This window comes from Aureobasidium namibiae, assembly GCF_000721765.1.
Source record: "Aureobasidium namibiae CBS 147.97 unplaced genomic scaffold scaffold_13, whole genome shotgun sequence".
In the NCBI taxonomy this organism is placed as follows: domain Eukaryota; kingdom Fungi; phylum Ascomycota; class Dothideomycetes; order Dothideales; family Saccotheciaceae; genus Aureobasidium; species Aureobasidium namibiae.
The window spans coordinates 22,376-48,884 of NW_013581196.1; the positions used below are offsets into that span (position 1 = coordinate 22,376).

The 26,509-nt window shown below is 52.0% G+C and overlaps 11 protein-coding genes across 11 annotated transcripts; 4 read left to right on the top strand and 7 right to left on the bottom strand.

Moving 5' to 3' along the window:
• Nucleotides 1–583: 583 nt before the first annotated feature.
• On the top strand, nucleotides 584–3,377 carry M436DRAFT_51242 (uncharacterized protein; the record flags this gene model as incomplete). The annotated part of the gene is made up of 5 exons (XM_013570029.1): nucleotides 584–920; nucleotides 981–2,026; nucleotides 2,076–2,363; nucleotides 2,414–2,710; nucleotides 2,757–3,377. The coding sequence occupies 5 exons, from the start codon at nucleotides 584–586 to the stop codon at nucleotides 3,375–3,377; spliced, it is 2,589 nt and encodes an 862-aa protein (XP_013425483.1).
• Nucleotides 3,378–4,450: 1,073 nt separating this feature from the next.
• Nucleotides 4,451–5,224, bottom strand: M436DRAFT_51593 (uncharacterized protein; the record flags this gene model as incomplete). Its single annotated transcript, XM_013570086.1, has 1 exon — nucleotides 4,451–5,224. One exon carries the CDS (start codon nucleotides 5,222–5,224, stop codon nucleotides 4,451–4,453), a length of 774 nt encoding a protein of 257 aa, XP_013425540.1.
• A 1,723-nt stretch (nucleotides 5,225–6,947) lies between these two features.
• Nucleotides 6,948–7,903, top strand: M436DRAFT_74300 (translation initiation factor 3, RNA-binding subunit; the record flags this gene model as incomplete). The annotated part of the gene is made up of 2 exons (XM_013570169.1): nucleotides 6,948–7,619; nucleotides 7,679–7,903. The coding sequence occupies 2 exons, from the start codon at nucleotides 6,948–6,950 to the stop codon at nucleotides 7,901–7,903; spliced, it is 897 nt and encodes a 298-aa protein (XP_013425623.1).
• Nucleotides 7,904–8,594: 691 nt separating this feature from the next.
• Nucleotides 8,595–10,436, bottom strand: M436DRAFT_30746 (adenine nucleotide alpha hydrolases-like protein; the record flags this gene model as incomplete). The annotated part of the gene is made up of 1 exon (XM_013569943.1): nucleotides 8,595–10,436. A coding segment is annotated over one exon (1,842 nt), but the record flags the coding sequence as incomplete, so codon positions are not given.
• Nucleotides 10,437–11,530: 1,094 nt separating this feature from the next.
• Nucleotides 11,531–13,187, bottom strand: M436DRAFT_83499 (uncharacterized protein; the record flags this gene model as incomplete). The annotated part of the gene is made up of 3 exons (XM_013570170.1): nucleotides 11,531–12,876; nucleotides 12,933–13,027; nucleotides 13,072–13,187. The coding sequence occupies 3 exons, from the start codon at nucleotides 13,185–13,187 to the stop codon at nucleotides 11,531–11,533; spliced, it is 1,557 nt and encodes a 518-aa protein (XP_013425624.1).
• Nucleotides 13,188–13,762: 575 nt separating this feature from the next.
• Nucleotides 13,763–15,344, bottom strand: M436DRAFT_50937 (transcriptional adaptor 2; the record flags this gene model as incomplete). The annotated part of the gene is made up of 2 exons (XM_013569976.1): nucleotides 13,763–15,178; nucleotides 15,252–15,344. 2 exons carry the CDS (start codon nucleotides 15,342–15,344, stop codon nucleotides 13,763–13,765), a joined length of 1,509 nt encoding a protein of 502 aa, XP_013425430.1.
• Nucleotides 15,345–15,917: 573 nt separating this feature from the next.
• M436DRAFT_51208 (serine/threonine protein kinase-like protein) lies at nucleotides 15,918–18,172 on the top strand (the record flags this gene model as incomplete). The annotated part of the gene is made up of 6 exons (XM_013570024.1): nucleotides 15,918–15,939; nucleotides 16,069–16,200; nucleotides 16,255–17,026; nucleotides 17,091–17,506; nucleotides 17,560–17,924; nucleotides 17,981–18,172. The coding sequence occupies 6 exons, from the start codon at nucleotides 15,918–15,920 to the stop codon at nucleotides 18,170–18,172; spliced, it is 1,899 nt and encodes a 632-aa protein (XP_013425478.1).
• Nucleotides 18,173–18,759: 587 nt separating this feature from the next.
• M436DRAFT_51378 (glucose-6-phosphate isomerase-like protein) lies at nucleotides 18,760–20,478 on the top strand (the record flags this gene model as incomplete). The annotated part of the gene is made up of 2 exons (XM_013570052.1): nucleotides 18,760–19,259; nucleotides 19,317–20,478. 2 exons carry the CDS (start codon nucleotides 18,760–18,762, stop codon nucleotides 20,476–20,478), a joined length of 1,662 nt encoding a protein of 553 aa, XP_013425506.1.
• Nucleotides 20,479–21,815: 1,337 nt separating this feature from the next.
• Nucleotides 21,816–22,642, bottom strand: M436DRAFT_83503 (uncharacterized protein; the record flags this gene model as incomplete). Its single annotated transcript, XM_013570171.1, has 2 exons — nucleotides 21,816–21,880; nucleotides 21,940–22,642. 2 exons carry the CDS (start codon nucleotides 22,640–22,642, stop codon nucleotides 21,816–21,818), a joined length of 768 nt encoding a protein of 255 aa, XP_013425625.1.
• A 517-nt stretch (nucleotides 22,643–23,159) lies between these two features.
• On the bottom strand, nucleotides 23,160–25,001 carry M436DRAFT_83504 (SecY protein; the record flags this gene model as incomplete). Its single annotated transcript, XM_013570172.1, has 7 exons — nucleotides 23,160–23,235; nucleotides 23,291–23,611; nucleotides 23,672–24,348; nucleotides 24,402–24,479; nucleotides 24,542–24,648; nucleotides 24,702–24,863; nucleotides 24,932–25,001. 7 exons carry the CDS (start codon nucleotides 24,999–25,001, stop codon nucleotides 23,160–23,162), a joined length of 1,491 nt encoding a protein of 496 aa, XP_013425626.1.
• A 355-nt stretch (nucleotides 25,002–25,356) lies between these two features.
• On the bottom strand, nucleotides 25,357–26,347 carry M436DRAFT_74307 (mitochondrial carrier; the record flags this gene model as incomplete). The annotated part of the gene is made up of 4 exons (XM_013570173.1): nucleotides 25,357–25,452; nucleotides 25,495–26,135; nucleotides 26,188–26,242; nucleotides 26,294–26,347. 4 exons carry the CDS (start codon nucleotides 26,345–26,347, stop codon nucleotides 25,357–25,359), a joined length of 846 nt encoding a protein of 281 aa, XP_013425627.1.
• Between the last annotated feature and the right edge of the window lie 162 nt (nucleotides 26,348–26,509).

Here is a 26,509-nt window from a genome sequence, read left to right on the forward strand (position 1 = left end):
GCCAGGCTGGATCTGTTTTCGCACACGACGGTGCAACTCTGGCTTTGTACGCGCAAAAGCTGCAGTGGCCATCGACGGTCCGAAAGAGCAGTACATGAATTAGTGAGGGCTTTTGAAGTGGTGAGAAGACGTTTAGCTCGGCCGTCCATACTCCCGGCACCGTGAAGCAGACGGTCCCCGGACCACCCTCGACTCTGGTACTCGTACTTGTCCTTCGGCGTGTCTTTCAGTCTTCGACACCCTCATCACGGCCAGATCACGACTCAAGACGCTCACGATCACGCCAACGCACACGGCACTGCCTTAACGTGTGCCTTGGTCTAGTCCGCTGTTGGGCTCACGGAGAGACGGGAAGCAACCTTCGCATCAGGCGCGTCCGTCCACGAGTACCATCGCGCCCAAGTCTGCGCATCCAGAGCGACAGCACCCTCGGACGATCTCGTGTTCATACATGCATTTGAGCGCACCTTTCGTCGCGCTCTCTTCACTCTCGGTCCATCGTCGCGCCTTGTCGACTTGACCAGCCTTCGTCCTTGTCGTCGTCGCTTGAAACTACGCGTCTGCTTGCTCACTCTCGACCATTATGATGCAAGGCATGTCCTTTCCTCCGCACCCGGCGGGCATGCAACAAGGCGTACCCCACGGCCACCCAGGAATGCCTCCTAACGCCCAGCACATGGGCCAGCCGATGCAGATGCCTGGGGTCTCGGGTCCCGGTGCTCCTCACATGGGCCAACCTGCCATGATGGGCATGCAACCCGGCCAGCAGAATATGCCTCCCGGTATGGGTCCCGGTCCGGGTGGTGGCATGATGCCGCAACAGTCTATGGGCGGTCCCGGTGCAAACGCCATGGCCATGAGCCATCTCAACCCCCAAACCCACATGATGCAGCAACACCACCAGCAGATGCAGCAAGCAAGTATGTCTTCCTCTTGACCTTCCATCCATGTCGTACCGATGCTAACACTACCTGTCATAGTGGCCAACAATCCTCAATTGATGATGCAACAGCAGCAACACATGGCTCGTCAGCGACAGATGATGGCAGCGCAACAAGCCCAGCAACAACAGCAACAACAAGCTCAGCAACAGCAACAGCAGATGAACGGTATGGGTATGGGCATGGGAATCAACGGTCATCCAGGCATGAGCCCTCAGCAATTTGCCCAGATGCAGGCAAATCCAGCCTTCCAACAAGCGCAAATGGCCAATCTCCCGCCTCAGCACATGATCCAGATCCAACAGATGCGCCAGATGCAAGCCGCACAAGCTGCCCAGGCACAGCAACACGCCCAGCAGCAACAGCAGCAGCAGACGCCGCATCCCCAGGGTCCTCAGGCGCCCGCAACACCCCAGATGCAGCAACAGGCGATGGCTCAGCACATGGCAATGCAGCACGCCTCATCCCAGGCTTCCCATCAGAGTGCTCCTCAGAACGGTCAGCCTACTGCACAACAGCCGCCCCCGGCTCAGATGAGGAGCCAGTCGCAAATCCCTTCTGTCACTGAAGGTCAGGGTCAGGCGCAACAGCTCTCTCAACCTCCTCAGCCTCAGCAGCAACAGACACCTCAAGGGCAACCTCAGCAACAGCAGCCTCAGCCGCAACAGGCGCAACAACAGCAGCCTCCTCAGCCCCCGAGTGCCCATCCCACACCACAAATGCAAGCACAACCGCTCCCTCAACAACCTCCCTCGTCGCAGCCTCAACAGCCCAACCAGCAAACTCCCCAGCAGCCGGGCTCTGCCCAATCCCAAAACCAGTCGCAGAATGCTCAACAGCAACAGCAGGCGCAGCAACAAGCTCAGCAGGCACAGCAGCAGCAGATGCAGACGGCTCAGCAGCAACAGCAACGTCAGCAGATGATGAATATGAACAACATGAACATGATGCGTCAACAGCAGGCAATGGCTGCTCAACAACAACAGCAGCAACAGCAGCAGCAGCAACCGGGTCGCACGAGCAATGGGCAATTCATCCTCAAGCTGATTCAGTTCTCAGACCATCTCAGCACCTTCAATGCAAGTGTAAGTGTTCCTAGAGTAATCCGGACCAAGAAACTGACTAGTGTGACAGTCGCGTGAGGCAAATTCCCAAGACCATTGGCAAAATTTCGTGAGCCAGTTCTGGACACCGGACGGCCGGCTGGTACAGCATGTCCTTGACAACACGAATTCATCGACCAAGCAATTCATGATCAATGCCTCTTCGCTAGCACGATACTACTGGACTTGGTTTGATAGTGGTGTACAAAACATCCAACTCCAGCTAGAGGGGGTCAGAGAAATGCCTGCTCCCAACAATGCTCATTGGGTAACTTGCGCTCGTGCTCGCTACATTTTCTGGTTTGCGAACAACACTCAAGTACATCCTCTCCCTACAATCTGCCTTGACACAAACTGACTTTCGCCTAGTTGATCTGGCAAGGCAAGCTGACAGCCTCGTTCCCTAGCGGTATGGACAAGTTCGAATCTCTCGAATTCGAAGTGTCCAAAACCGAGGAATTCATCCCGCGCTCCGAACTTGCGCGTGTCGTCGCCCAGGGCTCGCCCCTGATGAACAAAAGTCCCAAGATGCATAGACAAACTCCGGCTAAGAAGGCAATGCAAAAGGCACAAGGCGCTCTTCAGCTCGAAGACTTCCCCTCCGCCCCTGTCAACGAATACGCCGTTACGCCCGCTGTTATGCAATACCTTGAGGTAGATGTGCTTGTTTCAGAGTTCCAGCTGTACGACCACCTGAACTGACCAGGTCCAGGTAGCGGAAACCATCTTCTTCATGAAGGACCTGATGGAATACTCCCAGAAGAACGAACTCCGACCACATGACGCCATGAACCAGATGGTCGCTCAGATGGAAGAACAGCAACAATTCGGCCAGCCCCAGATGAACCCTATGCAACCCAACCACGCGCAGATGGCTCTGCAGAGAAACGGAATTGTTCAGCCCCTGCCTCAGGGTGCTGGTACACCTATTCAGGCACACATGCAGTTGCCTGGCCAAACGCCTAACTTCTCCTCGCCGTCAGTCCCCCACATGAACTTGCCGATGCAGCACCTGAACGGGCAACAGATGATGGCTATGAATGGCTCACCTCACATTGCACACCCGGGTTTGCCGGGTGGCTCGTTGATGGCTCCCAATCACATGATGGGACCGATGCATCACTCCCCGAGCCCACACATGGGTCCACCAATGATGGTGCCGCAGCACTCGCAGCAGGGCAACAACCCCAACAGTGCTCATCAGTCCGCGTCGACAAGCCCAAACCTGAGCAGCAAGCGTCGGCGTTCACAAGTCAAGCTTGAAGGTGACGAAGGACTGGAAGGACCGCCTTCACAACGTATGAAGCCCAGTCCAGGTCTCAAGAAGAAGTGAAAACGACCATGTCTCGCTCAGTCACGGCCGGACTGACATGTTCCATTCTTGATAACTTTATTTACAGCTGGTTGCTCTTCCAAGATCTCACACGACCAGATGAACTGGAGGGACGAGGGATTCTTATGGCGTTCTTTTTTGGAATTTTTCCTGATCTTTACCACATCTATCATGCGACCAAAATGGGGAGTGCGGCGGGCTCGCGAGACAACGTGAGGGAGGCGTTCACATGCTTCTTCCTCTTCTTTTTTCTACCATCTATTGTGCATTTTTGTCTCACACTTTTCAATATCTCCTTTTCCCTTTTTGCTTACATTCTGCTTGCTGTTCACAAACCGAGGAAAGAGCTATGGCGTAACAAGGGCGTATATATGCTTTGTTTCTTCGTTCTCTTTTGACCAGGGGCTGGCTGCTTGTTGCTTTGCTTGTTACTTTTCCAAGTCCAACGAGAAAAAGAAAGACGAACGTTCGAGGTCTTCTCCTGCTAAGTGTATTTTGGGATTTGCTATAACGTTGATCTTGTTTATATGGTGTGAAATGTACATTATCTGGCCTTTTTGACTTTCCTATCAGAGTTCAGATTTCCTTTGCAATCAACTCGCAGACAATGGGCGAAACTGATGCGAGGCGGATCTGCCGCCTGCAATCCTCTTTCTTCTCTTTCTCTGTCTCTCGAGTGATCGTGCCGCTATGAGAATGTACGTGCGTTCCCTGGAGAAAGGTTTGCCCACAGACATAGTCGCCCGGGAAATCTTCTAGGAGAGCGATTGCGTGTCTTTATAGCTCACTGAATCGATATGTTGCACTGTACAAGGATTGATCGAGGATTTGTATTGGTGTTGGTACTGTGCGAGTCTTTTCTACAGCATCTGAGAGTCAACAGACGTGATTGATGTGGATAAGTTACGTATTCTGTACATGCCTCGTACTCGTCAACAAGCATGCAGTACATGCGTATAAGAGAAAATACTAGTATGGGGAGCAAGGAAATTCCACACAACAATCGTTTAACATTACATTTTCTCATCATCTTCCATTACCTTCTTCATAAACGTCTTCGTAACACCATGGTTCTACCACCTCTGCGGCGACTCCATCCTCCTTCCTCGCCTCTCTTTCCTGGTTTCCTTGTGCTTCGCATCCCACTTCTCCCTGGCCTCCCTCTGCTCTTCTTTCATTTCGTCCCTATAGATTCTAACTCTGTTTTCCAGGATGTTAGCGCCGATGCCGCCGAGTATGGCTCCTAGAGCCGCGCCTCGATTTTGATGGCGCTCGCTGGTTTCGCGGCCGATGTAGCCGCCGAGGAGGGCACCTGCGAGACCGGCTCCCAGACCTAGGGTACTGCTGTCGAGGGCCATCAGGGGGCTGTCGTGGAAATCGCGACCTGCGGAGTGAGAGCGGGAACGTGAGGACGAGGAGGAGTGGCGGCGATGTCTTCGTGAGCGGGAATGAGAGGACGAGCGGTCTTGGGCTCGTGAGTACCGTGCCATTTCTTGGGGGCCACCGCGATTTGAAGATGCGGGTGTGTAGTTATCACGAGAGGGGGGTCGTGGTGAAGTGTCGTAGTATTGGGGAGCAGGTGGTGCGGTGTCTCTTGGCCGCGCATTTGAAGATTGGTATGGTACATATGTTGGGTCTACGGCGCGAGGATGATAGCTTTGTCCTGGAGGTGAGAGACGGCGTGGTCGTTCATCCTCGCGATTGTTTTGTTGTCGCAATCTCCTGTCGCCGCGGTCGTCACGCTGATATCTTTGGTCTCGTTCGTCTCTTCTTCGTCGTGGTCGTTGGTCGTAGCTATCGTCTGATGCACTGTCGTAGCCGCGATCACGTTGACGTGTGTCGCCCATGTTGTTTCTGTCGTTGCTGTCTTCGCGCTCGTCTCTATGTCGATGTCTGTGTAATCTTTCGTGTCCCTTGTCGTAGCCTTTGTCGAAGTGTTTGTCGACGACCTTATCGAAGCCTTCGATTCCAAGTTCCTTTTCAAGCCAGACAGTGTTAGAGCGACAGGTTCGCAGGTCGTCCGGGATGGAATATTCGACAATTACGGTGAGGGAGAATCGTGACAAGAGAAGAAACGCAGCAAGAGACCTACCACAAAGTCGGCCATGATGGATGCCTGGTTTAAGAGAGAACTGGTGATACGACCAAGCCTTAGCCCAAATGCGCCTCTACGTAATCGTGAGTTCCCTCTTGGCTCAGATACCGGAGTATTTTTTAAGCTTTTCTCGTGTAAAAGTGACAAGGATGATGGTATTCGAGATGCTTGCAAAAAGAATGACGATCGCAAAACGAGCAAAAGTGCAAGGAAATGGCGGAAGCAGATAACATATACTCGGTAGGTACGGCACAGACAAATCCATCGCATCCCTCAGCAAACCTCAATCTCTCGCTGCCTCGCATGACGCAGTCTGCTGGCGGCTGGTTTGAACTGCCAACACTTGATGGCTGATGCGGGTCGCCAGAGTGTTGGATTCTTGGTGGGAGGTGGATGCCAGCAGGAATCTTGTGACGTGACTGACGTCTTGGGCGGCCTGCAGGGATCTTTTCGGCATGCGGAAGTCGCAGCCGGTGGGAAGCAGCCCTCAATTATCTCCATCTCACACCAGCAGATGCAATCGTGCACACTTGATTTAGTTTGCCATGTTTACTCCAGATTGCACACAACATCTGGTTCGAAGAGCCTGAGATGGGAATGTGAGAACGCAAGATGCGTTTTCGACTGGCGATTGAGCGGCAATCTTGAGGACCTGTCTTCTTTCCATGTACAAACAGATGTCACGCGAATAGCTGTAGAAATGCACAGTTCATACATCACACAGGGAGTATTCACTGAGAGTCGTGACGTTGTCGGCTCTCTATGAGGCCATCTCCAATCTAAAATCAACTGTGCATCTTGATGGGTTCGATTCCGCTTACACGTAGTTATGGTTATAGACAAGAGGTACGGGATTAAGCACACGGAAGAACAGACCGACCGCACCCTTCACGAATCATCCCATGAATGAAGGAACTATGATCATGAGTTGTGTTTGAAATAAAAGTCAAATGATATCCTGACTACAGTGCGCGGTCCAGTGTCGAAGGGAAGTGTGTCACGTCTTAACATCTGTTGCAGACGTCGCGATGTCTGGAGCATGCGTACACAGGATTCTTGGAGATACAAGAGTTGTTCGCGGAAAGATCTCAAGCATGTAGACTGGACGAAGACTGTGGTCGCATAACAATTGTGTATATATCAGCATATACATGTGACGGGTTTAGCGATAGGGAAGCGATGAGTAAATGTTGATGTCGACATGTATTCCAGCCGCCCGTCTTGAGTAGCTGAGAGCATGGACAGAGGTTGCAGAAAGGACCAGAGCAAGTCGGAGGACAAATAGACAGAACAGACTCGGGCAGCACGTGAAGTGTTGGACTGTTGGTTTGAGCACTAAGGAAAGAACGACTGTGAGCAGGTCGGCGCTCGGGCCACGAGCATTTGCTAATTTTCGACAGACACCAACGCAGCACCCAAGGCTAGGACGAGGAAAAGGCCAGTAATTCTTTCACCACAACCACACAACCGCCATCATGTCAAACCAACCAGGACGCACCGACTGGGCCGAAGACGACGAGCCTGATCTCGCCACCGCTCTCCCCCCGCCCCAGCACACAAAGAACAAGGACGGCAGCGAGACCATTGTCACCATTTTCCTCAACGACGACGGCAAGAAGGTCAAGCGCACACAACGCATCCGCAAGGTCACCAAGCGCACATATGAGAAGGCTGGAGTCGCCGAGCGCCGCGCATGGCCCAAGATGGGTCTCGAGGCAGGCCGCCCCGCTGGCCCCCAACCCGACACCACCACCCTTGGAGAGAACATCATCTTCCGCCCCCAGGTCGGCTTCAAGTCTGGCGCCGCCGAGCAACCCACCGCCGAGGAGGACCAGAAGCAGCAGCAGCTCAAGCAGATGAAGATCAAGTGTCGTATTTGTTCCGGCGAGCATTTCACCACAAAGTGTCCCTTCAAGAACACCATGGCCCCCGAGGGCGAGGCCGGTGCTGGTCTTGCCGACCTCGACGGTGATGTCGGCGCTGCCACTCTTCAGAACCTGGCTGCTGGCGGCCCTGCACAAGGCGCTTCCGGTCCCGGTGGCTCTTCCTACGTGCCCCCGCATCTCCGCAAGGGCGGTGCTGCTACTGGCGAGAGAATGGGCGGCAAGTTCGAGAGAGACGACCTGGCTACTCTGCGTGTTACCAACGTGAGTTTACACTCTTTTGACTCTGCCTATACACCACCAACTAACACATTTGATCCCAGGTTTCCGAATTCGCCGAAGAAGACGAGCTCCGCGCCCTGTTCGAGCGCTTCGGTCGCGTCACCCGTGTCTTCCTCGCAAAGGACAGAGAAACAGGCAAGGCCAAGGGCTTCGCTTTCGTCAGTTTCGTCGACCGATCAGACGCCGCTATTGCATGCGAGAAGATGGACGGCTACGGTTACGGACATCTTATCTTGCGCGTCGAGTTCGCCAAGAAGGCCACCTAAAGGAGCTGAGAACATTGGGCAGGAACAGACAGACAGACCGAGGCCAAAAAGAAACAAAAGCAAAGTCACCAATTTGTTTGTACAATTGCACGAACGACCCTTTTTTCACTACAACCTTTTTTGGGGCGCTTTTACGGGACATGATGGTTTCTTATATTTACGTACGCTTCTTTTCTCTTTGCAGATGCATATCGGAAAGAGGATGGGGCAAAAGCGGAGGAAGAAGAATAGCGAAGAGTTGGAGAGGAAATGATGAGAAATACACCCTTGTTATATACCCCTTGATTCTCTGTTGTCTGCAATGTTGATGTGCTTCCCTTACTGCTGTCTGTATGCCACGACAGCAGCTACTTGTTTCCCTTCGCCATTCCAGAGTCTGTAGCAAGGAATGATGGTAGGCTGTCTCTCCTTGACCCAGCTCTCAGGTAAGATCTGCGTGGTATACACAGTGCAAACCTGCGACGCTGGTAAAGCAATTTTAGTCAAGAGGTCGACATTGTTAACCGCAATCCAGCCAGCCAGAACCACATCTTCGAGTCCAGACTTGATAGTCAAGGTCTGTCTTGTGCAGGCATCTTCTTTAATTTCTACATTCAAGTCAGTCAAATACACACCCACATAAGTAAAAAGGAAGCTCAAACACACCTTTAGTCTCAACACCACCCTCGAACCCTTCAACACCAATACTCGCCCACTCGATCGGCGCATCCCTAGGCAGACTCTCCACTTCAGCCACAAAGCAAGGCGGCACAGATACATTCACTATATCCTTTCGTTGTGTAGAAGTCACCGTATTCCCTGAACTGCCAAATTGTCTCTGATCCCAAACATCAAAGTTTCCATCGTCTTGTTCATCTTCTGCGTCTTCGGTGGTGGGAGGTTGAAGCGCTGACTTCCAACTCTGCAATGCGGAAGCTACGCGTGAAGATGCGGATGTGGTTGCAGCAGAACTGATGAAGGCAACAGCGCCGAGGAAATGGGCGGTTTGCATGATTTGAGCTATACGCCATAGATGCTGAAGTGCAAGGATGGTTTGGGCTGTAAAGTGTGCTTCTGGCGTTAAGGACCCTTGCGAAGGGAACTCCATAGTTGGTGGATGCAGAGGAATTTGGCCGGCAATATGGATGAGCTTGGGAAGTGCAGGTGAGGAAGCTGAAGTAGGCGTGATGATGGCTTGGGAGTATGGACCAATATTTGCAGGAGCCCAGTAGGAGCGAGATTGCACATGGAGACCTTGCTTTTGTGCTGCTAGGTCATCATGTAAGATCATGACGGATAGAGAGACGTGGGTGTTGGTTGGTAGTGCACTACCGCAGGCAATGGTGACTCTGGCAGGTGGGTTTGGTGTAGCGAATTGAGATCCGTATGCCAGGTTTACTGCACCGAATTCGGACATGTTTCGTAGGAGGATGGTGGTAAAGGCGATTGAGGAAGGCTTGACGGAGTGATCGTTGATCAACCGGCTCATGATGTTGGTCATCTGCTCTCCTGCTGATGCTCCTTCTGCCATTGCGTTTGAGATGATTGTGCACGTGTCTGTTTTTTGAATCGTCCATCCAAAGGTTGAGCTGAGAGCTTCTGTCTTCTCTGCTGCTTCGTCAGAGACATCCAGAAGCTCACCAGAGCCGTTGCTCATGCGAGATTCCAGAGCCGCAAATTTGTCATCTAGTGTCGTTGGTTTCCGCAGTTGCTCAAACGAGAAGTCCGAGGATGGTTCCTTTGGCACCAAACGAGCTGTCTTGATTTTCAAAGATGCAGCTCCTGCTTCTCCCGCGACGACCACCCTATCATCATCCCCAACTTGAATCGAGTTCCTCCACAACGGCCATGGTCCATCGATTGCAAGCGTCTCAAACTCTCCTCCTTCACCAAGCGCAGCTCCATCCCCAATGATACCGAACCTCTCCATCGCTCTCACAAGTCTGGTTTTGGTGCGATAACTGGCAACATTTTCCCACAAGAACCCATCATCCAATCCTCCTGAAGCGACCTTGATGATACGAGCGTCCTGTCCAGCAGCAGCCATATCATCCAACAGCGAAGTCTCGGCATATGGCGGTAAGAAAGGGTACTGCCAGAGATACGACAATGGTACCAGACCCAATCTAATGGCAACAGATTCCACTCTCGTACGTTGATAGTCGGAGAGAATAGCTCCAGTACTGACGGCATTGACCTCGGGGTGCGCAGCCATGACTTTACGTAGCAAAGGCACCAAACTCTCCGTTTCGTCCTGTTGGCTTGACTGAGCGGTGGTTGGAGATGCATAGCTCTTGTTTCTATCGGCAGCTCCACCGTGGATCTCCTGTCTGTATAGCGGAAGTCCTAGTGCTTGTTCGTAGAGTGGGATGACGCTGTGGCCTATGGTTTGGTACATGTAGCTGTCAATGTCCTCAGATCGCTCGCCATCCTGAGCGGCTGGGTACAGGTTTGCAAGGGCGACGACTTCATGTCCGTTTGCATGGCAATGGAGTATAGAGAAGAAGGAGTCTTTCCCCCCCGAGATCAATGCGACAACTTTGAGTCCAGGCATATCGCTTATGGTGAGCTTGGGTCTTAGAATTGGTTGTCTGAAGGGAGAGAAGAATTTTTGATGCTCAAGAGATTATCAAATTACAATGCCGAGCATCACGAGGAAGAAGCATTTCACGAACTGAACAGAGTTTCGCAGAAGTAGTTGGTATTTCGGTGCGTTTACATAGCAAACATGATCTCTCAAGTGTGATGGACACCTGCGCTTCTCGCAGACTCGAGTTCCGCAGGCTGCATTTCCCGCCAGACTCAGTCCTGGTATCTGAACTTTTGTCTAGCAGACAAATGGACCAGCAAGAGCACATCTTGAGCCTCGTTGCAGCACAAGACGCATCGAATATTCACAAAAGTTTACAAAGTCGAGGAAGAAGATGTCCAGCCATCAGCACACCAACAGAGCCAATGTAAATAATAGGCTCCGTCGGAAGTGGCTGAATAAGACTAGGTATGCAATATTTTTGATCTGTGTCCACGGGTTGACGCCAGCTCCTCACGTAATCAACAATCGAATGTCAAAGAGAAACCAGCAACAGGGGAAACTGTATAATACCCGGACGCCGCACGAATCGAGAAAGAGAGGGTGGAAGGGTTTGCAAGGCTTATATAGGTGGACGCCTTTTGCTTGGCCATAAGTCTTGGCGACAAGCCATGAGTTTTGGCCAATGAGGCTCTTGGGAGGAAAAGCAGCTTTTCTTTGTGAAGCTGCTGGAGATTTTTCTGGCCTTCTTCTTTCTCCTTTATGGCCGTTGATGAACGATGCTCAGGCATCTTTATTATAATAGGAAGAGAATGATCCACGCTGTGGACTTGATCTCAACATGACACATTTCTGAGGCCAGTCACCAAGAAAAAGCACATTTTGCTGTTGCGTTCGGGAAGAGGACGCAAAGTTCTGCAAAGGCATATCTTCATAATCTTGAGTCGATTGTGTACATTTCGATATGAGTGTATTACCTCTCATTTCCATTCGATTGAACGCTGGCTTTGCAGAAAACGAACGCAACTCGCAATGTGTGTATATATACAAACTCTGCAGTTGAAAATGTATCCTGCGAATCAAATCGTATGCAACAGACTTCTTGAACCACAACAGCATTACATGCTGTCCTCCTTCCACCTGCTCCTGACCTTTGCAAAGTCTTCCTTCTCCTTCTTGCCGCCCTTGTTCTCGAGACCCATGCCACGTTCCACCCACATCTGCGAGCCCATCTCAGAGAGACGTGACAATGCACGGGCAAACGCAAAGGCTTCCTCATCGCCAGAGAAGAAGTTGCTCTTCTTGAGCATGTTCATGTTCATGCCTAGGTCATCCATCATTTGCCGCATGACATCGTCGACGTCTGAACCATCCTTGAGCGCGGCTTCTGCATTACCGTCGCCCTTGGCTGCCGCTTGCTTCATTGCAGCGTCGACTTCCTCGCGCGAGAGGAAGAGCTCGGTGAGCGGTACAGCAGAGGTGAGTACGAGTTTAGCATGTGATTCGTAAACAGCATCTATGAATGTGATAAAGCGACGGGCTCTGTCACGGCTGCGGTGGTCCATCTGCGGAACATTGCTCACAATGAAAGCGTCGTAGTTGCGCATCAGCTCGATGTAGTCGGCAGCACCAGTGGCACGGCCGATCAGCTCGTCAAACTCGAAATGCGCAGCTTTTCCACTCGCTCGAGGCACTTGAATGGGTCTTCCCCAAACGTAGTGCTCGGCTGGGTGTGGAGGGTCTTTCTCGAAATCGCCTAGGTACTTGAACCAATGCGTGATATGTGTGCTCGCAGCCTTGTTGAGCGGGAAATGGTATACGCCCGATGGAGGGCGAGGAATCTTGCGGTAGTCGGTTGGAGAATCGAGGTTGAGAACACGCAACTGGCGCTGGAGAAGGTTGATGCAGGGGACAAAAGATTCGCGCTGAACACCGTTCTTGTACAGCTCGGTGGGGTGACGGTTGCTAGTGGTCACGATGACGGTACCATGGTGCATTAGAGACTCGACCAGTCTTCGTAAGATCATGGCGTCTGCCACATCAGTACACTGGAACTCGTCAAAGCAGAGCACGCTGCTGCGTTTGGCAATATGAGCGGCAACAAAAGGAATGGCATCAATGTCCTGGCCGTGCTGCATCTTGACTTTGTGCAGCTCGCGGTGTACCTCCTGCATGAAGTTGTGGAAGTGAATGCGCGTGGCTCTCTTGATGCTCTCGGGCAAGGTGTCGTAGAAGAGGTCCATCATCATGGTCTTGCCGCTGCCGACATCGCCATACATGTACAAGCCTTTGGGCAAGTCACTGGGCATTTGCAGGCTGGACTGCATCTTCTGACCGCCGCCAAAGATTGAGGAGAATATGCCTCTCTTCTTGGGCTGCAGGGACTCTATCGTTGGCTCCTGGACGATGGGTGGGTTGTAGTCGGCCAACATGTCATGCAGATCTTGTAACGATTCGATAATGGCTGAAAGGATTAGTCTAGCTCTTCCTCGGGCGACAGTGGGGTTTGCAAGAACGTACTGCGCTGATGCTGGTCGTCTCTGAGGACACCGGAGTTGACGCGGCGATTGTACTCGGCTACAGGGCCATATTCACCTTGAAGACGAGGGCTGTTACTGACTGAAGTCGGTTGTGTCCAGGGAACCCTCTTTTCACCTACTCTTTCTGTAGTCGGCCATGGAGACGGTCGAGTTCGAGGTCGCGTAGTCTCGCTTCTTCACTTGGTGTGACCTCCACTGTCCTCTGATCTGGCGGTTGCTCCAGGATCCCAGGCATCGTTGCGATTGTGTGTGGACACTGACTCGGTTTACGTTCTGTGCTTCTGTCATCCAAGAGCGAGAGGGAGTCTTTACAGAGTTGCGTGCAACTCTGGCCACCCCCCTCAAGCTATTGGCGCACACTTGTCCGCTCATGGTGCTCTACCCAATAGCGGGAATCTAGGTGATGGTTCCCAAGCTGTGTAAACGTAGTCGGAGGTCGATGTGAGGTGCTATCGTTTCCTGTCCAGGCCGGGTGATGGTCAAATAAGAGACCTCTAGACGTCCACAAGGTATTTCCAGCTTGGAGAGTTGGAACCTGAAAGTACAAGATAGCCCCAGTGTCAATCACAGGCCGCTGACGCCGATCCTGGTTGCCGCATCGCCGAGATGCGGGCACCTCGGCTTTCGTTCGGCCAGCTCTTCACCAATATAAAACAGTCGAATAGAATAATATTTGAGACGAGAAGTGTTCCTTGTGGAGCAAACTATCTGTGTCTTTGTAGCTCTTCTATAGCAATATCGTAAACTCGTTGATGATGGTGGGTATTTTTGAAATAATAGCAAGCCTTGCCCCAGTCCCCTCATGTACCCTCACCCCTTAGCAATCCATCCAGACCAGACAAAAAAGTCGAATAGTTTCCCAGCCTTGGTCGTATCGATTCTACAAATCTCCTTGACATTCTTCCGTTTCAGACAGCCGTTTGATCGTAGCGCTTCCTTTAGCACAGCGTCCTTCATGACCAGATATGCCTTTGGCTGAACACGCACCACCCTGCAAATTTCTTGCTCGTTTTCAGTCAAGAGATGTGAGTCCTGGCTGTTGTTGCCATACAGATCAATCTTCGATACACCCGTTATCGTTTGTAACGGGAACCTTGGTGGAGGATTGCTCACACTAGCGTTTGGGGATGTTGATTCAGGTGGTGTCTGCAAGCCAGTAGTGCTTGGCTTTGGTGGTAGCTCTGGTCCGATCAATGCTGACGCTGCTGATGGTGGTTCCTGGGCACTGGGTTTATGGACTCTACTAGGTAACGAGAAGCGGTCTGCGTTCGCTGCAGCTCTGGCCTGTCGCGCGGCTTTCTCGACTTCGTACTTTTCTCCAGTCTTGAGATCACTGATCTGCATGCGCCGCCAGTCTTGTAGTTGCTTGATGGCTTGTCGTATACTGTGCTCATACTCGATGCCCGTTGCAAATGCCTCAAAGTCCGAGTGGTTCATCATGCGCGCAAACGGCTTCATCTTATTGCTCAGATCGCGCTCATCTTTAGTCCTCTTCTTGTCGACTGCGGTATTCTTGCGGTACTCGAGCAGATTGTGCTCAAAGAGTACTTTCTTCCTCTCCACACGAGCGGTGAGACGGTGGTTGTAAATGTCCATGACAGTGATCTTGAGGTCCATTTCGGGTTCAAGCTCTCCAGTAGTAGGGTTGATGCCATCGCCTGGCTCGAAGTGCATATGTTGAACTGCTTCTTCGGCCTCGTTGAAGTACTCGGTCTCAAACTCGAGACGACCAGGCATGAAGCCTTGGACTTCGTGACACGAAGGCACACTGGAGGTAGGCTTCTGCTTGGAGTCGATAATGGCTTGATTTTTGGCGGCCTCTTTTCGCTCTTCTATCCTCCGTTTCTTACGAGCCTGGAACTCATCTCTAGGGACGGAGTCGGACAGGGTGGTGTCCTTGGGACTAGCGCGTTCTGGCAGAGGGAATTTTGAGCTTTTGAGGTATGTTTCGATATAGTGCTCGCGCACTTCGTCCTTGGTTCGGTAACCTCCAATATGGTCTGCAATATCGGCCCATGAGCCCAGGCCGTAGGTTTCAGCACCCTCAAGCAAGAGCAGCTCCTCGTCGGCACCCCAGTCCTCGACATAGATCGGAATTGAATGTTGTTCTATAACCTGGAAGGCGTGTGTAGCAGGGTCGTGTTTGCCAGAAGACTTGCCCTCTCCGAAGCAAGGAACACACAGGTCGTAGTTGTCACAGTCATCGTCAGCGCATCTGATGCGAACCTGAAGTGGCCATGTCAGTATACAGCGCACAGACCACGTACGAGTAATATGCAGGGCATGGGAAGCGACGTACAGTGGCAGTAATGTCGGCGGAACAGATGTCGCAAATGTATTTGATGCCTCCCTCGGTAGTCCTGACGGCTGTCTTCTTCTTGATGAGGCCCATGATGGGTCATGTGCGGGCGCGGGCCCGGAGTGTCGTGCCAAGTCGTGCGCAGTCGGCAGGGATGGAGAAGGGGGTATAGTGGTGTCAACACGGTCGCATAAGATGGGCGAGTGAGGTTCCGGGACGAGTGAGGCGCGAGGAGATGGAAGTGCGCGAGTGTTTGTGATTCGGTCGTCGGTATTCAGTGAGTCGACGCGCGCGGGGAGCTTCACGAGTCGTCGTTATAACACGCACTGCTGCCAAGCCCAAGGTCAACTCTAATTATTGCTTCCCAACTGAACAACACGCCCCAAAACAATGCGACAAGACGCCTTGATTCACTGATTACAAGGCTGGATAGTCAAACAGTTCAAGGACAAGACAGCCGGTCATCCACAATTTGCTTCTCGCGTTTCGAATTGTCGGTAGGGGCTTTTGGCATCCTCTCCTTTTCTGGCGGCGGCCCGTTATCCGAGCACTTCAGCCTTACGTTAACTCCACGACTTACAGTGGGCAGTCAACTCTACCCGTATTCTCTACAGTCAAGACTCGACAAGCACAGAACATCTTACCACACACGCTTGTCCTCTCGTCATGTCGTGGAAGCTCACAAAGAGTGCGTTGGCCACCTGACAATCTACCCCTGACGACTGTCGTCGCCGCATCTCCTCCTTCACCCTATCCTCTTCAAGCACATCCGTCTCTGTTCCAATCGACCCTGTGGCTCTTACTGACAAAAAGACAGAACTGAAGGAAACGCACCTCGCGCCCCTAGCAAATAGTTTCTCTCGCTCTTCAACGATCACACCCGAGGCACCCAAGCCGCCAAACAGTCCTCTTGGCTCGTCAACTACCGTCAACGACCCCCAGGGTATCGGTACAGCGTCTCATCTGCTGCCGCCTCTGCGACTTATCCGCTGACATTGCATAGCCGCTTCCGAAGCCAATTCCTCTCCTCCTGCCCCACCGCTCAAGCCCGGTATCCTGATCCTCACCTTCCATGAAGGTCGTGGCTTCTCTCTGCCTGCCGGTGCCGAACAAATCTTCCAACCTCGCCATGGTGCCTCTCTGTCCAGTGGTAGTGGCTTCTCAGTAGCCGGTGCTCGCCCAGGCTCCGTAAGCAACTCAGCCTACGGCTCGTATGCCCCTGGACGTCCTCAATCCTCCCAAGGAGGTATCAATGCCGCCCCCTCGGTTCACGGCCGCTACTCTTCCAAGTACCTTCCCTACGCCCTCGTCGATTTCGACAAGCAACAAGTCTTTGTCAACTCGGTCTCGGGTACACCAGAGAAGCCCGTTTGGGCTGGCGAGAACACACAGTACAAGTTCGATGTCTCCCGTGTCTGCGAACTTAACCTTTCCATCTACATCAGAAATCCCAATGCCCCTCCCAACGCCGGTAGAAACGACGACATTTTCCTAGGAACCTGCAGAATCAACCCCCGCTTTGAAGAAGTTCACCCCTATGAGGAAGATCCCAAGCTGGGCAGAAAGGACAGAGAAAAGGCCGCTTTCGCTCACGCTGAGAAGGCAAAGACTCAAGGCCAGTCTGGTACTGAGTGGGTCGACCTCCAGTACGGAACTGGATCAATCAGATGCGGCGTCAAATTTGTCGAGAATCGACAAAGGTCACTCAAGATTGAGGACTTTGAACTGCTCAAGGTGGTTGGAAAGGGCAGTTTCGGAAAGGTCATGCAAGTGCAGTACGTGTTCGCCTAGTGTTTGTGTTGTCGCTCGCGAGGCTCAACTAACCTTTGTCTCCTTCAGGAAGCGCGACACTCGCCGAATCTATGCCCTCAAGACGATCAGAAAAGCCCACATCATCTCGCGCTCCGAAGTTGCTCATACTCTTGCCGAACGTTCGGTACTGGCTCAGATCAACAACCCTTTCATCGTTCCCATGAAGTTCTCCTTCCAATCCCCCGAGAAGCTCTACATTGTGCTGGCCTTTGTCAACGGCGGCGAGCTCTTCCATCACCTACAAAAAGAGCAACGCTTCGACATAAACCGATCTCGTTTCTATGCTGCCGAGCTTTTGTGCGCGCTCGAGTGTCTACACGGCTTCAACGTCATTTACAGAGACTTGAAGCCCGAGAACATCTTGCTTGACTACACTGGTCACATTGCTCTATGCGATTTCGGTCTGTGCAAGCTCGACATGAAGGACGAGGACAAGACAAACAGTATGTGTTGCTGTTCCTTTTTTTATGTATAGCCGTACTGACCAAGCTTCCAGCATTCTGTGGTACGCCAGAGTATCTAGCACCCGAGCTGCTTCACGGCACTGGTTACACCAAGACGGTCGACTGGTGGACACTTGGTGTTCTTCTCTACGAGATGCTTACAGGTCTGCCGCCGTTCTACGACGAAAACACCAACGATATGTACCGCAAGATTCTGGCAGAGCCCCTACACTTCCCCGGCCCTGAGATTGTACCTCCTGCTGCACGCGACCTGTTGCAAAAGCTACTTGACAGAGACCCGACAAAAAGATTGGGTGTCAACGGCGCAGCAGAGATCAAGGCACATCCCTTCTTCCACAGCATCGACTGGAGAAAGCTCTTGGACCGCAAGTACGAGCCGAGCTTCAAGCCCAACGTGGTGAGTACCTGTGACACCGATGTCTTAGCCAAGAAGACATGCTAACATGATTGTAGCTCGACGACAGAGACACTGCCAACTTCGATCGCGAATTCACATCAGAAGCACCTACAGACTCGTACGTTGAGGGACCGATGCTCTCATCAACGATGCAACAGCAGTTCGCCGGGTGGTCATACAACCGCCCGGTCGAGGGATTGGGCGATGCAGGAGGCAGTATCAAGGACCCATCGTTCATGACTCAGTGATGGGACATACAATAGAAGAGCTGGGCTGGTCGTGTACGTTTGCTCGACGCAGCGGGACTGCAACAAAGAATGACGGCACTGGCTAGGTAGATTTTGGGCTGGACTATATGGGTTTCCCCCCTCGGCGTAACAAGAATATCAGAAACAGCAGTCTCAAACACGCATGAAGAGTTTTATAGGTGCAAAATGTTCACAGCATGAGACACGGTGAAGAGAGAAGTGAATTGATATGAAAAGAGAAGTGGCAGGGTTGTGAATGTGTTTGGGGCCGAAGAAGCAGCAGCCGCCGATCGGCTTTTGGTGGGCCGCTCGAGTGAGAGTGAGAGGTGCCCCGCTTCGTCATAAGTGTGCAATTCAGCCGGAGCTCTCGGCCAGTGCAGTTCGTTCCTCATCGCATCTTCTTCAATTTGTGACTTGGCCATCACTTCCTTCCGCTTACTTTGATATTTTCCTCCAATCCACCTTATATCCTCGTACGTGCTTCTGACATCCTTGACCTTCTCTCGAGTTCAACTCCCGCTGACCTCGCTGCTCCCACGTGTAGTACACGCATCACCCCACACCACCCTTTCCCAACAAACATCAAGATGCCTGGTTTCGCCCAAGCAAGCGATCTGTCGGCATGGAAGTCGCTTATGAAGCACCACCAAGAGCTTGGCCGCTCCATTGTCCTTAAGGATGCCTTCGCCGAGGACCCCAAGCGTTTCGACAAGTTCTCGCGCACCTTCACCAACGAGGTTGACAAGTCCGAGACCATCTTCGACTTCTCAAAGAACTTCATCACCGATGAGACCCTCCAGCTTCTGTGCCAGCTCGCTCGCGAGGCCAAGGTCGAGGAGCTCCGTGACGACATGTTCAAGGGTGAGAAGATCAACTTCACCGAGAAGCGCGCCGTCTACCACGTCGCCCTCCGCAACACCGAGAACTGGCCCATGCAGGTCGACGGCAAGAGCGTCGTCGAGGAGGTCAACTCTGTCCTCGAGCACATGAAGGACTTCTCCGAGGAAGTCCGCAGCGGCAAGTGGGTTGGTTACACCGGCAAGGCCATCAACACCATTGTCAACATCGGTATCGGTGGTTCCGACCTGTGAGTATCCCTTGTATCTTCCCATTTGCGAAAGCCACAGCTCTGACTTTTGTATAGCGGCCCCGTCATGGTCTCCGAGGCTCTCAAGCCTTACGGCAAGCGTGACATGAAGCTCCACTTCGTCTCCAACATTGACGGTACCCACATGGCTGAGGCCCTCCGCGACTCTGACCCCGAGACTACTCTCTTCCTTGTCGCTTCCAAGACCTTCACCACTGCTGAGACCACCACCAACGCCAACACCGCTAAGAAGTGGTTCCTCGGACACGCAAAGGACGAGTCGGCAATTGCCAAGCACTTCGTTGCTCTCTCGACCAACGAGGAGGAGGTCACCAAGTTTGGTATTGACAAGAAGAACATGTTCGGCTTCGCCGACTGGGTCGGTGGTCGTTACTCCGTCTGGAGTGCCATTGGTCTTTCCGTCTGCCTGTACATTGGTTACGACAACTTCCACGACTTCCTTGCTGGTGGCCACGCCATGGACAAGCACTTCAAGGAGACTCCCCTCGAGCAGAACATCCCCGTCCTCGGCGGTCTCTTGAGCGTCTGGTACTCTGACTTCTTCGGCGCTCAGACTCACCTTGTCTCTCCCTTCGACCAGTACTTGCACCGTTTCCCTGCTTACCTCCAGCAACTTTCCATGGAGTCCAACGGCAAGGCCATCACCCGTAGCGGTGACTACGTCAAGTACACCACCGGTGCCATCCTCTTCGGTGAGCCCGCCACCAACGCACAGCACTCGTTCTACCAGCTCCTCCACCAGGGCACCAAGCTCATCCCCACCGACTTCATCCTCGCCGCCGAGTCACACAACCCCATCGAGGACAACAAGCACCAAAAGATGCTCGCCTCCAACTACTTCGCCCAGGCCGAGGCCCTCATGATCGGCAAGACCCCTGAGGATGTCCGCGCAGAGGGCGCCGCCGACGAGCTCGTCCCCCACAAGACCTTCCTGGGTAACCGCCCCACCACCTCCATCTTGGCCCAAAAGATCACCCCCGCCACTCTGGGTGCTCTGATCGCCTACTACGAGCACCTCACCTTCACCGAGGGTGCCATCTGGAACATCAACTCCTTCGACCAGTGGGGTGTCGAGCTCGGCAAGTCTCTGGCCAAGAAGATCCAGGCTGAGCTCGAGACCTCTGGCGAGGTTGACGGCCACGACGCCAGTACCTCTGGCTTGATCAACGCCTTCAAGAAGAAGGCCGGTATCAACTGAATCCATGATAGTGATTCCAACGACAAAGAGAAGAGCAGGCTTTGAGGAAGTCTGGCCGGGCCATTATATTCGAACAAAGCATATATATACATCGAATTGATGGTGGGCGGTCGGCGATGTGGATGAAGATTTGGAGTTTGTAATTACCCATCAAGATGACGAAACGCAATGAGAATCCAAAAGAAGATTATTATTCTTTAATCTTGATATTTCAAATGTGATGAGAGTTTCAGAGACCGATGTTGGATAAGGTGCATGCATGCAGTTGCCGATGTTGTCCACCACGACTTTCCCCTCCTCAGAAAGCAACCCTCCATCCTCAAACACCAACGACTCATCTCCTAGTGACAGCCCATCTAGACCGCAACTGCCGTTCGCTCTTCTCAAACTCCGGCATTTGATTTTCCGAGTACTGTAAACGAAAAAGCTCTGCTCAGGCTAAACATTCACCCTAGTCAGCCAGCCAGCCAGCCAGCCCCAGAGATGACAAACAGCCTGCGATTTCTCCGCGGCTAATAAACCACCAGAGCGAGTATTTGCTGTATCCAAAATTTGATAGCTCTTTGGTATATTGATAGTTTTGCTTGTAGCGAGGCAAATTACTCAGACCTATACCTCTTTAATTTCCTCCATTTCTTCAAAGATAGACTAGAACTGCTAATGTTCTTCCACTTAATGCTCTACTACTCAATGACTCGAGAACAACTCGAAAACGAAATGTCAAGAACGTCGAAAACGAGAGTACAAGTCAAGTAAAGTGATAGAAGGATAAAAAAGATAAGAAAGAAAAAGAAGAAATAAGACAAGAAAGAAAGCTAGAATCTTGAGACAAAGAAGAAAAGAGCAAAAAAAAAAAAGGCAAGGAAAGATGAAGAGGGCAAGTGATTGTCCCTGTCATGCAGACATGTTGTATAGAAAACCGAGGCTCTCCGTAAGAGGCAAAGCTCGATGCTTGAGATCTCGATGACATCTAGCATTCACGACTCATTACAGCGTCGAGAGGTTTATGTATGCATGCACCCAATGATCCTCATCACCCAATCGAATTTATGCGATCAATCAGTCAATCACTGTCAGTCTGGAGAAGGGAATGTATGTGTAGATGTGGCTATCTTGCTTGAGGGTCTTGAAAAGGATGCTTTCTTGTAGAATTGACTAGGGAAGTGATAGAAAGGTAGAGATGTATACTCTTCTAATCGTAACTCATCACTCCACTCTAATGAGATGTGTCCCGCACCATTGCTCAGCAATGATATCGACTTCTGAAATAGCGCAATAGAAGGATGAGCATCAGCAGCCAGCCAGTAATACTGACATTAACAAGCAAGCTTGGACAACTAGTTCTTGTCGCTCGAGACGTCGCTCTCCCTGACCACGCTGATGGTGAATGTGTTCTTGGCACCTGTGGTAAAATCAGCATATTGTCGTGAAAGTGTGGAAAGCAAAATAAATGATCTGTACATCTGGAGGTCTCTTTCAGCTTGGCGACTTCCTCATCGGTATGTGTGGTGTTGCGGAGCTCTAGAATAGCATCACCTCGATACAGCTTGAAGCTGAGTATGCTGTGGTAGGTATACCATGAGTTTTCATCATTCCCGTCCTCGACGAACCGAAGCGACTTGAGCCTCTCTCCATAGCTCAGAAAACGGCATAGAAGAAACATCAACCAAGTGTGCGTATAACGTCTGCGCTCATCCCTGAAGCTGAAGCGAACGTGCTGGACACGCTGAAGAACATCTGCAGCCAGTCCATCGCTTATTTTGGCTCCCGCATGAGTCAAGTGAAGACGGTATGCTGAATCAAGCTTGAAATCATTATTCGGACAGAACCCGACGTCGAAGCGTGTCTGGTTATAGAAGATCGCCGAAGCTTCTTTTGAAACTTGTCTGCAGGTTTGCAGCAAACCAAGGTGACGCTGATGTAGGCTGATGTTGCGTGGGTTGACGATCGAGTCTATGATACGACCTAGCGCCAAAACGTACCCAGATGCGGGCACGGATTCGTAGGTCATCGTCCAGTGAACGTTCTCATAACCGAAGACATAGCCATATATCATGAACCTGAGCTCTGCAGGAAGGTCCAGCAAACGAAATGTTCGTGGTCTGCGACGGTTGATCCGAGTCGGTGAAGCTGGACGTAAGCGTTTGCCGTTACGGAGTTCCATGATGGGTGGAAGCACTGCGCTTCAGCAGTGGTTAGCCAAAACACTTGAAGAGAGGCATACAATCGATGTACGCACCTTTCGAGTGTGGATAGAAGGACCCTGATAGAGAAGACAACCAAATGACTGAGGTGTTCGAAGCGTTGAGAAGCCGCCATCAGTTGCGCAGGGGACGCAGTAGAGTGAAGAGTGATCTGAAAGGAAAGTGCAGGAGGTTGAAGCAGTGACGCCAAGAGAAGTTGATCAAGCAATTTTCAAGTCACAGAGAAAAGGCAGGAGCGAATGTGAATAACTTTTCTTGAAATTGCATCCTACAAAAGAGCGTAGGAACTGACGGCGATCCGGCCAAATCAGAGACATTCGGGATGAAAGTGCCTGGCCTCAATAATCTACAAAGCTCTTTTAGAGACTGGCTGTTGTTACAAGCAAGATTCTTCAAAGATCGCCCGTAGCATACCTCTCTTCCCCTGATGATAAAATATACAGTGTAGAAGATTCTTAAATCTGGCACTCTAGGCGTTTAACCCATGACCATACCCTTGAGGCCGGACATGTCGCCCTCCTTGGCGGCAATCTCGAAGTAAGAGTAGATGATGCTGAGAACGTTGTTAGTCCGAATACATATCGTACAGAGATCATGTCAAAACTTACGTGACAGCCATGAGGATACCAGTACCGCTACCAAGAGCGCCAACAAGGTCACTGACAATGGAGAGAGCACCAATGCAGGCACCACCGAAGGCAGCAGCAGTAGGGATGACACGCTTGAGCTCACGGTACATGGACTCATCACGGTGACCGGCCATAACAAGACCCTGCTCCTTGAGCTGCTTGGCAACGTCGCGAGGGCTGGAGCCGGAGACCTCGATCCACGTCTTGGAGAAGGCGGCGCATGCAATGAGCATGTATGCGATGAAGAGGGCGGTGTGGACGGGGTCAAGAAGGGCATCCTTGAAGTTGAGAGGAGGGGACCTGCACAAGATTTATTAGCGTCTGCGTCTAAACCGAATATCCAAAGCGGATTGGACTCACATGTAGTAGACAAGACCGGAGATGGGGAGCATCTGAGAAGAGCCCTCGCGAGCCTCCCAGACACCGATCATCTTTACCAAAAGGTTGTCGCTGAAGCGAGAGTAGAGCATCTGACTGACGAGGAAGACGTTGGAGGAAAGGGCCGACTGGAGCATGATGGGCATGTTGGAGGTGTAGAAGAGACGGACGGGGTAAGAACCGCGCATACCACGCTGGCGCGAAGACTTGACGGGGATCTCGACGCGGAAACCTTGGAGGTAGATGACGGCGCAGAAGACGGCAATGGTAGCGATCAAGTTCATGACGTTGGGCAGGTTCTGGCGGTAGAAGGCCTCCTTGAGGGCAAGCTGCTTGTTGGGCCAGGTGACCAAAAGGTGGACAAGGGCAATGATGGCACCCTCGAACTCGGGACCTCTGCCGGTGTTGATGGTGGTAGGCGAGAAAGCCTTCCAGACGATCGACTCGCAGATGTTGGTGGCGATGAAGAGGGAGATACCACTGCCGAGACCGTAGCCCTTCTGGAGGAGCTCATCGAGGAGGATGACAATCAGAGCGGCGGTGAGAAGCTGGACAACGAGGAGAACGCAGATACCAGCACCGAGGTCAGAGGGCTGGCCGTAGAGACCGGTCAGGACGTAAACGCAGGCTTGGCCGAAGGACAGGATGATGGCGAGGAGCTAGGAAGATCAGCATTGGCTCTTCACGAGGCCTAGTTCTCCAAGGAGCTCACCTTCTGGGCAGTCTGGTAGAGCTCGCGGTCGGCCTTGAGGTCAAGGTTGACGTCGATGAGGTGGGTACCGGCAAGAAGCTAGCAGATGTGTCAGAACCACATATTTTACAGCTTGTGGCTTTCAGATATGTTTTGCGCACCTGGAAGACCATGCCGGAGGAGATGATAGGGGTGATACCCAGCTCCATGAGGGTACCTCTGTTACTGGCCATCATCATTCTGAGCCAGTAGAGCGGGTCCGAGGTGTCTGAGCCAAGTCAGTATCGCTGTCGCGTGCGATGTTGCAATTGTGTAGCTCACCAGAGGACACGATGCCGTAGAGAGGCATCTGTGACATGACCAGGAAAATCAGGAGAGTGACACCGGTCCATATCAGACGCTGCTGGAAGGGAGTCTTTGTCTCGGGGACGGCAATCTCAGGGATCAAGGGGGTGAAAGGCTTCACCAAGTCGAGGAATCGTACTGCGAGCACCAGATGTTAGTCGTCATGCGACAGACGTGTCAATTGGCGTGCTCGACCGCGCGGGCACTGTACGTCTCGCGAAGTGCAGAGACATTGCTGCGGAGCACGTTGGAGGGTGTAGACTCACGACCACTCATGTTGACAATCTCTCTATGCGAACCGGAGGGAGTGACGACGTATTGAGATGAATCAATGGAAGAGGGGAGTCGTTCTACCGCCAACTTCTCCTAAAGCTCTCCAGAGTGAGGCCAGCTGGCGACCGACGAGCGGCTGGACCCGCAATCTTGGCGCCATCTCCGCCAGCTCCCCCTCGAACACCTTCTATCCGTTTCAAGCTGATGTCCTGGACAATGGACACAGTCCGTGGACTCATCTGCTCAAGCTTATCTAGGAGTACACAGGTTGTATTCTCTATCTAGGAATGAGTCACTTCTGTTCCTGCTTCCACTCCGCGACCATCCAATGACACCTTAGGACAATCCCCAGAATGCCCTAATCCGCGTAGTGGGCTCTGTAGTACTTCTTGTGCTGCTCAAGGAACAAGAATGTCGCTACAGTGTGAGGTCCCAATCGAATGAACGCTGGAAGCTAGCCGCGGAACATCCATGCTGGTCCTTCCATCTTGTGCACCAGCTTGATCATATTCCACATACCGAGACGTTCATCCTTGGCCATGATTCGCGTCTTCAGCACGTCAAAGGGATTACAAAGCGTTGTCGCAACGAGACCTGCGAGCGTACTGGCCGTGACGTGTGTCAGAGTACCGTCGTGCATGTCGGTTTGGGCGAGAAGCTCCATCTTGAACACGTCATATCCAGCCAACTGCCCTGCCGTCATCAACACACCTCTTCCAAGGTTAGGCACCATGCCTCTAAACACGCTCTGTTTCCAGCCCTCTTCACGTACGATGGTGACGAATCCACAGACCGCGTTTCCATAGTTGCGGCGTTCGGCGGATGGCAGAGCAGCATCATTTTGCATACGGACGTTCAAGATATCGGCTGGGTTTCCAACCACACCACCTACCAATCCGGAGGTTGCAGCGAGTCCGACGAGCAAGGTATGTGGAGCCTTTGTACCATCGTCCTCGGCCATGTACTTGAGCTTTTCGTAGGTTGCGAAACGTGCAGTCGAGTAGGTGAGTTGACGCAAGATGGATGCCGATATGCCACGATACAATCCAGCTACGCCTTCGCTGTTATAGACATGCTTGAAAGTGTCGACCATGTCAAGTGCTCCTTTGTGATGTTGTGCTTGTAGCCGAACCTTGACTTTACTATAGTCAGTAACGATGAGGTGCTTCTGTTTCTGCCGCTTGCATACCTAGATCCAGCGGATGAGAAAAGAGAGCCGCCAGAGCGGAAGATGTACCACCGAACTATAGCGGATATTTGATTGGACCGTGGTTGTAATCATTGCTTTTTGCGACTGCTTTGATGATATCTTTGTTGTCGGCCTCAGGAATGACAGGGAAGATAGTCATGGTCGGAGGAGCTGTTGGTGGGTGATATATGTTGAAGAATGAAGAGTGATGTTTGCCGAAGATGAAGTCAAGAGTAGCAATCCAAATTTGAGAATCAGGATTGATGTACTCGAATGATCTTAGAAAAGACAAGTCCATCATCGTACCTGCCCTTGCTGTCGC